Below are 11,712 nucleotides of genomic sequence, written 5' to 3'. Positions count from 1 at the left end.
ATTAAAAAAACAGAAATTTCCCTTTAAATAGGAAACTGATAATAAAGAATGACAAAGAGGAACATAGTCTTTAGGAGGATTAAGAGAACAAGCTAAAATGCTTCTCTGATTAACTTATAGTACAAACTCAGAACTCCCAAAGCTTTTACAACTTATAGGAATTCAGTTGTACATGTATACACTCACATTTATTCTACTTCACACAAACCTATTTCTTTCAGTCTAGGTGTTGTCTCTTCTGAATTCTAAATTGACAATATTTCATATGCTTTTGAATTTTTCATGACCATGCTGCAGTGAGACCTATACAGACCCATTTTAACACAGTCTTATAATACAGAAACTGGGCATTAATACAAATTGGTTTTTAGCCTAGAGAGATTTTGGTACTTTTTCTCTTCTAGTTCAGTTTGTGCCTTCAGCTGGCCAATTGAGTTGCTTTGAAAAAGCTCCTTTGCAGCTTCTGATCTGATAGTGATGATCGAGTTCCAGACCTGGCACAGTGGACCTCCAGCCAATAAACCCTTGAGTTGTCTTAGGGATAGGAGGAGATGGATAGACCTGTAATTCAAAAAGAAATACATAGGATTGACTAATTCTCATATTAGATTGGCAAGCAGAAACATTTTCAGAAATTGTGTGATTAGTGAGAGTAGTTCTGGTATGGAAAAAAAAATAGCAAATAACAAGGTATCTTTGTTTTACGTCAGCTATACTCTTAGAATACCTACATTTTAAACCCACGTTCCCCAGTAAAAGAAGTTCATTAATAAAAATCAACAAAAGCACATGTGGGATCACCTGTTATTAAATATACTATAAACAGTGTCAGGTAACATTTTTGGATCTGATTAACTTCCTGGTTTTGACTGAAAGGCCCTGGAAAAAAATGTACATGGTATTGCCTTATGATATAAGGGATTATTTTTTTCTCCTTGCCCTCCCCCTTCCCATCCCATCCAGCCAGAATTTTGTTCAAAAAACTCATCCATACAGACATAAAATGCTATACTGGTTCAGACCACAGTCAGTCCAGCCACAGCTCTATCTCCTAAGGCAGTACCCACGATACCTGGAGAAACACCTTGCCTTCAGAAGTGAAGAATAACTACTTACTAATTCCATCAACAAATTGAAAGCTTTTGAAAACATTTGTAAATATTCAGACAGTTTTGAAATTTATTGTAATTGACTGCTCTGCTAATTATGGGGCAATTTAAACAAGGGCAAATACCAGCAGGAGTAGATCTTACAAAATTAGGCTGGAGAGAAAGGTTTTTAATATGTTCTTGTTTATTGAACACATTCCTATCTTTACTATTTTCCATCCCTACTGTAAATAGAATTTGCTTGGATGACTAAGGTAGGAAGGAAGTCTGATTTTTTAACAGTCCTTCCCTGACAAGTTTGGAAATTATATTTAGTAAATTCCAAACAGAGAAAGTAGTCCAAATTTGCCAGAGGAGTCAATGAAAACTTTCAGCTAATTAAAAAAGAATAGTTCTAAGGGACAATGCTTCCCCCCCAAACTAGCCTTGAAATCTTGCAACTATCAGAGAAACAATATTTTTCAGTCCATAGGCACCAAATTAAACCAGAGAATTATAGGAACTGACGTATCTGTAGAAGAAACCAAAGCAATATTGAGCATTACTTTCTGCTTATTACTATGCTTATTTTGGCTAAAACAGGTCCTCCCCACTTAGGAAAAGTGCTCTCTGTTGTATCGCTCTAACATCTGGGGACTTACTCAATAGAGAAACACACAGGGAGAAAACAATGTTCCAGTTTGTTCTTTTGCCAGAGCTGTAAATCTTTATTCTTTGGCCAAGACTGGAAACTGTTTGTGATGTTTAGGTGGAGTCACTTCCTTTGAAAAGATAATTATTATGGCCACAAGTGCCACCCACTGAGTAGCACAATGGAGAAAATGATATTATACTGCACCTCCTTTCTACAGAAGAGGTGAGTGGGAGAGGGATTAGGGTTTAATCCATCCAGTTGAAGGGATACTTTATGATTATCCATTACTAATAAAGTAAACAATCATTTCAATCCACGAATATTAAGTGGATTAATATTTGCCCTCCACCTCTTTTTTTTTTTTTTTTAATGAGCACACCATTGGATTTCTAAAAAGTTTTTACCTTAAAACACTGACTAAGGACCAAATTTGAAAAGATCATATCTGAGGTGGAAGGCAAAAGACAACCCAGAAAACATGAAAGACACTTTGGAAAAGTATTAGCCCTTAATAACAATACAAAGAATAATATTAATAATAATAATACTCATAATGATATTGCAACAGTTGTGGTTAAAAATGTTAGTTTTGGGGGTACATCCTCACCACTGCCATCATTAACAACTGATGATGGAGTCTCTTCCATCGTAAATGTTGGGTGACTGACAGTACAGCCGCAAAGATGTGGGGTTTGAAAACCTGCCTGAAGGAATTAGCTCTAGTGATAAGGGCTTGCACTGAAGACCTCTTGCACTCACAGTGGGTGCAACAAACACGGAAGTGTGCAGTAGATTGCAAAGTTTACATGAAAATTTAATGAACAAAAGCCGTCTATGGCAGAGGGATCACAGCAGAGCGCCGATGTTCTGTTGTGGTGCCATGGACCATCTCATTCGGCAGTTGCTAGGGTAGCTGCCTCGGTAACCACTGTGGTCTTTGCCGCCTACGTTTGCCAGCTATTTTCAGGATTTCTGAAATGTTTCAAGCATTAACAATGTGGTCTGTCCTGAGCTGGGCACACTACAAAATACAATAATGACTAGAGTCCCTGGTCTCCTGAAATGTACAGTCATTCCATAATAGCCTCATTCTTTTTCCTAATAGTTTGCCGTTTTCTTTCATTCATCCATTCAAACATATTTATTGAGGGCTTACTCTGTGTGCAGAGCACTGTACTAAGTGCTTGGAAAGTACAATTCAGAAACAGAGACAATCCCTACCCAACAACAGACTCACAGTCTAGAAGGGAAGAGACAGACAATAAAACAAAACAAGTAGACAGGCATCAATAGCATCGATATCAATAAATAGAATTATAGATATATACACATCATTAATAATATAAATAGAAAAATAAATAGGTACAGGATTGCAGGTCAACAGCATGGTGTTCGACTATAACTTTTAACAATATTCCTGTATTCTTGATAAATATTCCAACCTATTTAGATGACCCTGAAAGCTGTGATTAAGTCTATATGGGTAAAGTGAATTAGAAAGTTTAAATCATCTGGTGAATTTCATCGACATGGCCAGTAACCTGAATAATCACATCCTAAACCCCATAACTCTGTCCCCTTTGTGACAGTGTAGGACTTTTTTTTTTCTGGTTGGTTTCTTTGAATAGTCCAGATAGTGGTCTCCACTAGTCTGTGGAGAACTGGCATGGAGCAAATGTGTGTCCACATTCATAGTTGGATGAATTTCCCAGGATAACATACTGGAAGAGGGCACTAACGTAATGCGGTGATATTGCTGATTTCCTGTAGATACATTCGTGTCTTTCTACCCCTTAAAATATAATTTCATTGTTCCATTTTTAATTTAGGAAAACAGTATTAAAATATAATGGTCTAACCTTAATGTATGTTTCCACTGGGATCACAGGTTGGATTTGCAAATGTTCCGGCAGCATAATCTGAGGTTTTGACAGTGGTTCTTCACCTTCATGCTTCACCAACTAAATTAGAATAATGTTATTACCAAACAAATCCGCATTTTTCTTCGATATAAAGTTACAACTTAGAATTTTAATCTCAATGTAGTATTCTCTCCAGTGTGTGGATGGGGTCATCTTTGTTGCAGGTTATCGGAGTCCTCCCTGGGGGTCAGTGAGGTGGTGAGGGGTTCCACCCCAGAGCCAAGAATTTTCCTGCTTTAGCCATGAAAATTGTGGCCATTGGGTAGGGCCTGCGTGGTATACGGGACTGGGGATGTTCATCCTTGCTCTAGGTTATGGCTCTCACAGTGAAGGTTGAAGGTTTATCAGCTCTGGTGCAGCACTCTATCCACTGTACGGGAACCCAGGCCCAGAGGTTTCCAGCCCTGGGGTGTCTAGCTCTTGCAGTGAAGGCTGGAAGATTATTGGCTTGAATGTGCTGCCCAAACCAAAGATGCTGTGACTTGCCCAGCCAACAAAGCACCAACCTTCATCTTGAAAGGCACATCTCGATTTTCCAAACTTCCCAGTATTCTACTTGGCCTTAGCCGGAAAATTAAATGTTTTACCATACTGGCTTTTAGGAAAGGAATTCATCATCAGTGGTATTTATTGAGTGCTTACTGTGTGCTGAGCACACACTTATTGGAATTGATTTCAATAGTGGTACCAACAGCTAATATTTACAATTTTTATAAATGAGTTTTTTAAACTGGAATAATTTAAAGCCACTTCCTTGTTTCAAGCCATGGATATTTAGCTATGTAGTAATTGTGATGATGAGTTGCATGAAGCTCCTAATTAATTTCATTCAGTAGACCAGGCAGGTCATACTAAATTTGAACATGCGCTGTACTTTAAAAAAAAAATGAAAATTACTAATACAGTGTTTGTAAAATTATTAGCAACCTAACACATTATTATTGAATAGGACAAAAGGAAATGGAATTGGTGCATTATACTATTTTTTTTTTTGTAGATTCAGTGTTTGTGGGTGATCTTACATGAATCAGGGGAGAATAAGTCAGAAAGGAAAGAGACAGCGAATGACACACAAAATTAGTAGTCAGGTGAGAGAGATAGGTAGATCAGAGAGACCCAGAAAGATAGGATCACATACTGAATAATATGAAGAGCAGAGAAATAGGCATAGAGACAGGTGTAAGAGGTAGAGATAGGCACTTATGTGACAGGAAAAAACACACTCAGGTTTACTCACACACACACACACACACAGTTTTTCACAACCATACCCATCATCTTGCATAACTACTGTCACACACACATGAACACTCACGTGTTCTCTTCCACCGGTATTCTTTCTCCCTTTCCCCCATCCAGCACATTCTTTTTCATGCATCCATGCACTCAAGCGCTTGCTCTCAAAAACATCCTCTCTTTTCACATCCAATTTTTCTCAGTCTCTCTTGCTCCTACACACATGGACGGACACACACACTCACTCACCGACCTAGATGATTACAGCTGCAGCAGCACCAAGAGGGGGAGAGACAGTGAGCCTGCCCTCCTTTCACTTCTCCCTCATTCTTCCCCTGCCTCTGCAGAGTAGTGCAGTTCCCTGTTTAAGGGGGAGGGGTTGTTGTTGCCTTTGTTGGTCTCCCAGGTTTCTGTCAGGGGGCAACTTTAAGCATAGCAATCCCCAGAACCCTGGAAATCTGGAGAGTAGCAGTAGCAGCAACAACAGCACAAAGGGCCAGAACACACGTTAAGTGGCAGCAGAGGCTGGGGGTGGGAGTCTTCTTTGCTTCTTCCCCCTCTCCCCCCGCCAGCTTCCCTGCCCCGGCCAGATGTTGTACGGGTTGCCCAGGATCTCAGAATGGGCCATGAGTTTATCGAGCCTGCAGACAATGGTAGTTCATATTTTACCCTGCTGGATTCCCCATTCTGAAAATCTTTCAATGGAAGATACACTTAAGACCTTTGAACTCCTTTCTGCATGAACTTTCTGTTGAATTCAGTTTTGAGATTGATCAAGCAAAACATATTTTCAGTTTGAATAATTCTAGGGAGTTAGGGGTTCAGTTGATGGTTCGTGCACTTGATTTCAATTAATGTAATTGGGGTGCAAAGACTATATATAGACGGGGAACAAATACACAAAAAAATAACATGGATAGCTTGGAAAGGCTACAATAAACAGACGTTTTCTATTGTGTGCATAGACATCTCCTCAAATTCATAAATCTATCAGTTTCCAATAGAAGACTTGTCTATACCTGCTTGTTGACCTAATCTAACCCAATTTTTAACTTCCTGGAAGAAACCATTTTATTTTTGTTTTAAATAATTTCCATTCTGGAGCTGCAAGCAGAAAATCATAAGCTAAACACGCTTTGCTGAACTTCATTTCTACTATAATCTGTTTCTAAATATTTTGGGCAAATGTCAGTGCTACATACATACTTCCTTCTAAGTTCATTTTTACCTTCTCAAATGGTGTTGTTAAAAATCCCCATTTGTGGGGCCAGTTTTTTGCTGCTTCCAATTCAGTCTTAACATGGCATCTCCTAAAGGAAACAAACAAAAAAAAACCACTGTCATCTTGAAACCACAAAACGCAAGACCACTCAACCTGACAACATGCAATTATTCTACAACTCAAACGTGACCCTTTTGATTAGAAATTAAGAAATTAGTAATTTAATCTACAAATGACTAAGGTGGCATCCCTAAAATAAAACAACATTATTAGGCTCTCTGTTGATACTTAGGCAGATAGAACACTTAATGATCATATGTAATAAGGCTAGATTAACTAAACATTCCAAACCTTATAAATCAATTGAATAAGCAAGTAGGACCTGTTTTGAGAAACTTCCATGGTAAACAGCTATGTTATCTAAACCAGGGCTAAAGAAGGAATGACCTAATAGAAAGAGCATGAATGAGGGAGTCACAACACTCTAGATTGTACCTTAGGTAAATCATTTATCTCTCTGTGCCTCAGTTTCCTCTTCTTGAAAATGAGTCCCTCTTAGACTGTGAGTCCAATTATAGGACAGGGATTTTGTCTAATTGAATTATTTTGATTTTATCCCAGTGCTTAACCATCATCATTTTTGTTGTTTAATACTGGAACATCTAAATGCTGAGCAAGTGATTATTTTGCCAACTAGAAACAGTGTTTCTAGGTCATTTACTTTCCTATTCACTTTTTCTTCAAAATGTTCTACTATCTTTTCCTTCATCTTTTTCTGTGTATCTTGGTTACTGCTTACAGTAACAATATTTCATGCTGCAAGATTGGGGGTAAATTAGCAACATTTTAGCTTCATTTTGTTCTGCTAATATACTGCTCTCTAAAATGAACCTGTTTGATTTATAGTTTTATCTCGAATGATATCCCCTGGTTTGCTAACATGAGTAGATTGACCCCAAGGCCTAAACAAAAGTACTCCAAATAATATTTCAGGCTGTAGGGAGAAATGGAGGTAGCAGAATCAGAGGAGCAGTGTTACCTAGTAGAAAAAGCACAGACCCTCCCGGGGTCAGGAGATCTGGGTTCTAATTCTGCCACTTGCCAGCTGTGTGGCTTTGGGCAGGTCACGTGACTTCTGTGTTTCGGTTTCCTCATCTGCAAAATAGAGATTAACTATCCTTTCTCTCTCGAGTCCCATTTGGGGCAGGCACTTTGTCCAACCTTACTATCTGGTGTCTACTCCAATCAATCAATCAGTGGTATTTACTGAGCACTTACTGTGTGCAGAGCTCCAAGCTATGTGCTTGGGAGAGTACAATACAACATCTTAGTATGCTGCTTTGGCATTCTGTGTTTCTCTAAACTGTAAGCTCATTATGGGCAGCGAATGTGTCTGCTAATTCTGCTGTACCCTCCCAAGGGCTTAGTATAGTGCTTTGCACATAGTAAGTGCTCATTAAATACCATTGAGTGCTTGATTAACAAATACTATAATTACTATTATTATTTTTATTAGCAGAGATAGGAAAGAAACTGGTTCTGGGACACGAGATTCCGACCACTCTCTGTCCTAAACGTGTGAGCCAGAATGATTTAAAATGTTGTCAGTTTAAGTATTTTAATTTCAAAATTGCTTTAGGAGGATAGGACATCTGGAACGTTTCACTCGTTTCTGAAATTAGCCCGGGACAAAAACACCATCTCCCAAACCTTTAATTGCTCCAGATGGAGAGAAAGAACATGCTTTTCATACTGACCCAACTTAAAACTCCTGGGTACATTTCAAACATAATTAAAAACAATTAACCTGGGACAAAAGCAACTCTGGAATGTTTTCGCCTCATCGGATAGTTTTCTCAGAAAGCTCTGAGCAGTAAAACTGCCAAGTTAGAGCCAAGGCTTCCATGCACTCTTCTTCACAGTCTTTTAGACTGTGAGCCCACTGTTGGGTAGGGACTGTCTCTATATGTTGCCAATTTGTACTTCCCAAGCGCTTAGTACAGTGCTCTGCACATAGTAAGCGCTCAATAAATACGATTGATGATGATGATGATGATGATGGTGGCTTCGAAAGGTGCTCATGTGCTTTGTCTACCTCTCTGCTTCTCTCTCCCCTCACACCCTTCCCTGGCTTTACTGGTGTATTAGAGAAACACCCAAGATTTAGAGGCTGCGGAGGGTCCCCGATGGGAAAGACACACACTGACTGAAAAATGGCATTGAGAGAAAGCATTTTGGAATTGCGAGAGAGGAGAGTGAGAGGAGAATGAGAAAACTGGAGGATTGGAGGGCTGAGGGCTGGGCAAAGAGACGTGGTGGAGGGGCAAAGGTGGTGGCGAGGAGGGCCAAGGGGTGAGGTGGAGGGACAAAGCAGCGGGGCTTAGTAGTAGCAACAGTATGGGCTTGGGAGTCGGAGGATGTGGGTTCTAATCCCACCTCTGCCACTTGTCTGCTGTGTGACCTTGGGCAAGTCCTTGGCACATAGCAAGCGCTTAACAAATACCATTATTATTATTATTATTCTTAAAGAGGCGGGATGGAGGGGCAAGAAAGTGGGATGGAGGCAGGGTGAGGCAACAAGGTGGGGTGGTGGCAAGGAGGTGGGGAGAGGGACAAGGAGACCGGTTGAAGGGCAAGGAGTGGGGCAGAGGGGGGCAGCGGACAAGATATCGGGGATCCAAGGCAGAGGATGGGAGCGGGAGATGGGGTCGGGGGCGGTCCGGAGGTATTATCCTCGCGGCTCCCGTTACCAGATCTGGTCCTGGGCTACGAAGTTGGACTGCGGGGGGATGGAGTGACCTTTCTGGGCCATGGCGGGGCTCCGCAGCCGCGGGCATTGTGGCCCTCCGTTGCCCGGAGCAACGGTGGAGCCGCCTCACGTTGCTAAGCGACAGGCAACCAGGCATCCAGTCACCTGTTCCGGGCCTCCGCAGCTCCTCCTACCCCTTCTCTCTCACCTCCTGGGGGCCCATCCCGCCTTCTACTTCTCCCCCTCACTCCTCCCCCCTCCCCCCCCCGCATTAAAGAGCACCCCCTTTTTATCCCTCCTCTGGAAGGCGCCTCCCTAAAGCTTTCTCTAACTTCACCTTTTCTCCCGATTCTCCAACACGTTCACCGCCCCACCAATAATGCTTCCGATGAAAGCAACTCAGACTAGAATTCCGTCTGCTGCAACCCCCGACCGCACGGTGCCTTTCCACGGATTTGAAAAGTCTCATAAAAACGAGACCTTAAACATCTCGGTTTTTTAAACCAAGTAACCTTTGGTTTCAGTAAACCTTTGGCTTAAGCTGGGAGTCAAAATCCCAACCCTCACAGCGGACCCATCAGAAGATTTAAGCAACTACTAATGAAAAAAGAGGATCACAAATAAAGTGAATACATCCCTTCCTTATTTTTTCATTCAATCGTATTTGTTGAGCGTTTACTGTGTTCAGAGCACTGTATTAAGCGCTTGGGAGAGTTCAATACAACAATAAACAGACACATTGCCCACAATGAGCTTTTCTTATGGATGTGTTAATTGGATAGGTATATTGGATGGTGGATGGGTTATTTAACTTTAATTCGTCCCACCTCCAACCCCGCAGCACTTTTGTATATGTCTTTAAATTATTATAAATTACTTATTGAGTCATTTTTAATGCCTGTCTCCCCCTCTAGACTTTAAGCTTATTATGGGCAGGGTAGGTTTCTGCTAATTCTATTGTACTGTACTCTCCCAAGCGCTTAGAACAGTGCTCTGAACATAGAAAGGACTTAATACCATTGAATTTGATTGATTAAAGGATTTAGTTAACGCCCTGTGGTTTGGGAAGTATTTTCATCACTGTCACAAAGTGACTGAATCTTTACATACAGAAGTTTTTCAGGGAAATCACACCCCACAAATTTACTTTGATTTTGACTAATTAGCTATTTCAAGTGGGGTGAGTTTTTTTTTTAACTTGAAGTTTCGAGATAATTGAGATGAAAACATGTTGGTCGACCTCAACCCTCTGGTTAATCTGCCTATATTAATTAATCAACCTATCAATCATATTTACAGAGCACTTACTGTATGCAGAGATATGTACTAACCACTTGGAAGAGTGCAATATGAGAGTTAGTAATTATGTTCCCAGCCCACAGTGGAGTTTACAGTCTAGAAGGGGAGAAAAAATAAATTACAGATATGAAAATAAGTGCTGAGGGTGGGTTGAATATCAAGTGCTCAAGGGGTACAGATCCAAGTGCATAGGTGATGCAGAAGAGAGAGGGAGTAGAGGCAAAGAGGGCTTCGTCTGGTAATGTTTTGAAGGTGGGAGAGTTGGTGATCTGTCACATAGAGCACATACTGTTCATTCCATGCGATGACTTCTTAATATCTAACAGAATACTCGTCAGCTAATTATCTGTAACTCTACTTCGTCTGTGAACCAGAGAGGATGTTTTTCCAGGTTAGACAGCATAGTTATTTACTCAGCTATATTCCCAGAGTGCTGTTTTCCTCCCTTTTTTCCCCCGAACTCTTTTATCATCAACAGATTTGTTCCTTAATGGTGCTCACTGCTTCACAGCTGGTGTTTTTTTCCTATTGTAATGATAGCTCTTCCACTCTCTGGTGGTGTGCTTGGCTATTACGTAGACATATGACAACTTCTCAAAATAAGGGTGGGTCACACATGTCCACTCATCCCAAGTGTATAACAGAGGAACAGAAATTGGTGTACAGTTAGTTGATATGTATACCCAATTTGCCCATGATGGGAAAACAGGCCCGAACAAACAGAAAGGAGATTAACAGTTTTCTGAATGATGAAGGAAGCTTCTTAAAGACCTGACTTTCTCCATGAACAGATGAATAAAAACTGGAGAAGCTGAAAACTTAAGAGGATGTGATGAAAGATACTATTTTATAGTGGCCAAAGGAGTGAGACTGCAGAGATGACATGTTTGAACTATATATATATATATATATATATATATATATTTGGCTCGGGATGCTTAGTAATAATAACTGTTAAGGACTTACTATATGCCTAGTACTGTACTAAGTGCTGGAGTAGATACAAGATAATCAGGTCCGACACAGTCCCTATCCCCAAAGGGGGATCACTGTCTCAGGAGGGAGGGATAACAGATATAGCATCCCCCTTTTACAGATGAGGAAATGAAGCACAGAGAAATAAAGTGACTTGTCCAAGACCACACAGCTCTGACCAGTGGCAGAGTGGGGATTTGAAACTAGGTCCCCTTACTCTTAGGCCTATGCTCTTTTCTCTAGGCCATTCTAGGCTTCTAGACTGTGAGCCGTTGTTGGGTAGGGACCGTCTCTATACGTTGCCAACTTGTACTTCCCTAGCGCTTAGTACACTGCTCTGCACACAGTAAGACCTCAATAAATAAGATTGAATGAATGAATTCTTTAATTTACTTAGAGAAGAGAAGGTAGGAAACCCTCAAGAGCTTTTCTTCACAGAATACAGATGTTTTGGCCATGTGAGAAAGGTTGACAGTTAAGTCTTCATTTTTATTTTAGATTTGAGTGGAGGGATTTTTAAGTAGGTAGATTTCAGACTGATTAGAGTTGGCTAGCATGTGTACCTA

At 40.6% G+C, this 11,712-nt stretch overlaps 1 protein-coding gene across 1 annotated transcript; it reads right to left on the bottom strand.

The window, feature by feature from the left end:
- Positions 1-312: 312 nt before the first annotated feature.
- C8H20orf85 (chromosome 8 C20orf85 homolog) lies at positions 313-8,962 on the bottom strand. The gene is made up of 4 exons (XM_038750460.1): positions 8,874-8,962; positions 6,130-6,211; positions 3,603-3,704; positions 313-561 (listed from the first exon to the last, which is right to left on the bottom strand). Exons 1-4 carry the CDS (start codon positions 8,933-8,935, stop codon positions 406-408), a joined length of 402 nt encoding a protein of 133 aa, XP_038606388.1. The 5' UTR covers positions 8,936-8,962; the 3' UTR covers positions 313-405.
- Between the last annotated feature and the right edge of the window lie 2,750 nt (positions 8,963-11,712).

The sequence above is a fragment of the Tachyglossus aculeatus genome, chromosome 8 (assembly GCF_015852505.1).
Source record: "Tachyglossus aculeatus isolate mTacAcu1 chromosome 8, mTacAcu1.pri, whole genome shotgun sequence".
Lineage (NCBI taxonomy): Eukaryota > Metazoa > Chordata > Mammalia > Monotremata > Tachyglossidae > Tachyglossus > Tachyglossus aculeatus.
The sequence above is the reverse complement of the archived record's forward strand: the minus strand, read 5'-3'. Positions and strand labels throughout refer to the sequence as shown.

Excerpts from the sequence above, each read along its gene's own strand:
- C8H20orf85 (XM_038750460.1), bottom strand. The coding sequence starts at position 8,935 with ATGGCCCAGAAAGGTCACTCCATCCCCCCGCAGTCCAACTTCGTAGCC. Across the intron at positions 6,212-8,873 it reads GTAGCCCAGGACCAGATCTG|GAGATGCCATGTTAAGACTG; the intron begins GTAACGGGAGCC and ends TGTTTCCTTTAG. Across the intron at positions 562-3,602 it reads CAGTGGAAACATACATTAAG|GTCTATCCATCTCCTCCTAT; the intron begins GTTAGACCATTA and ends TTTGAATTACAG.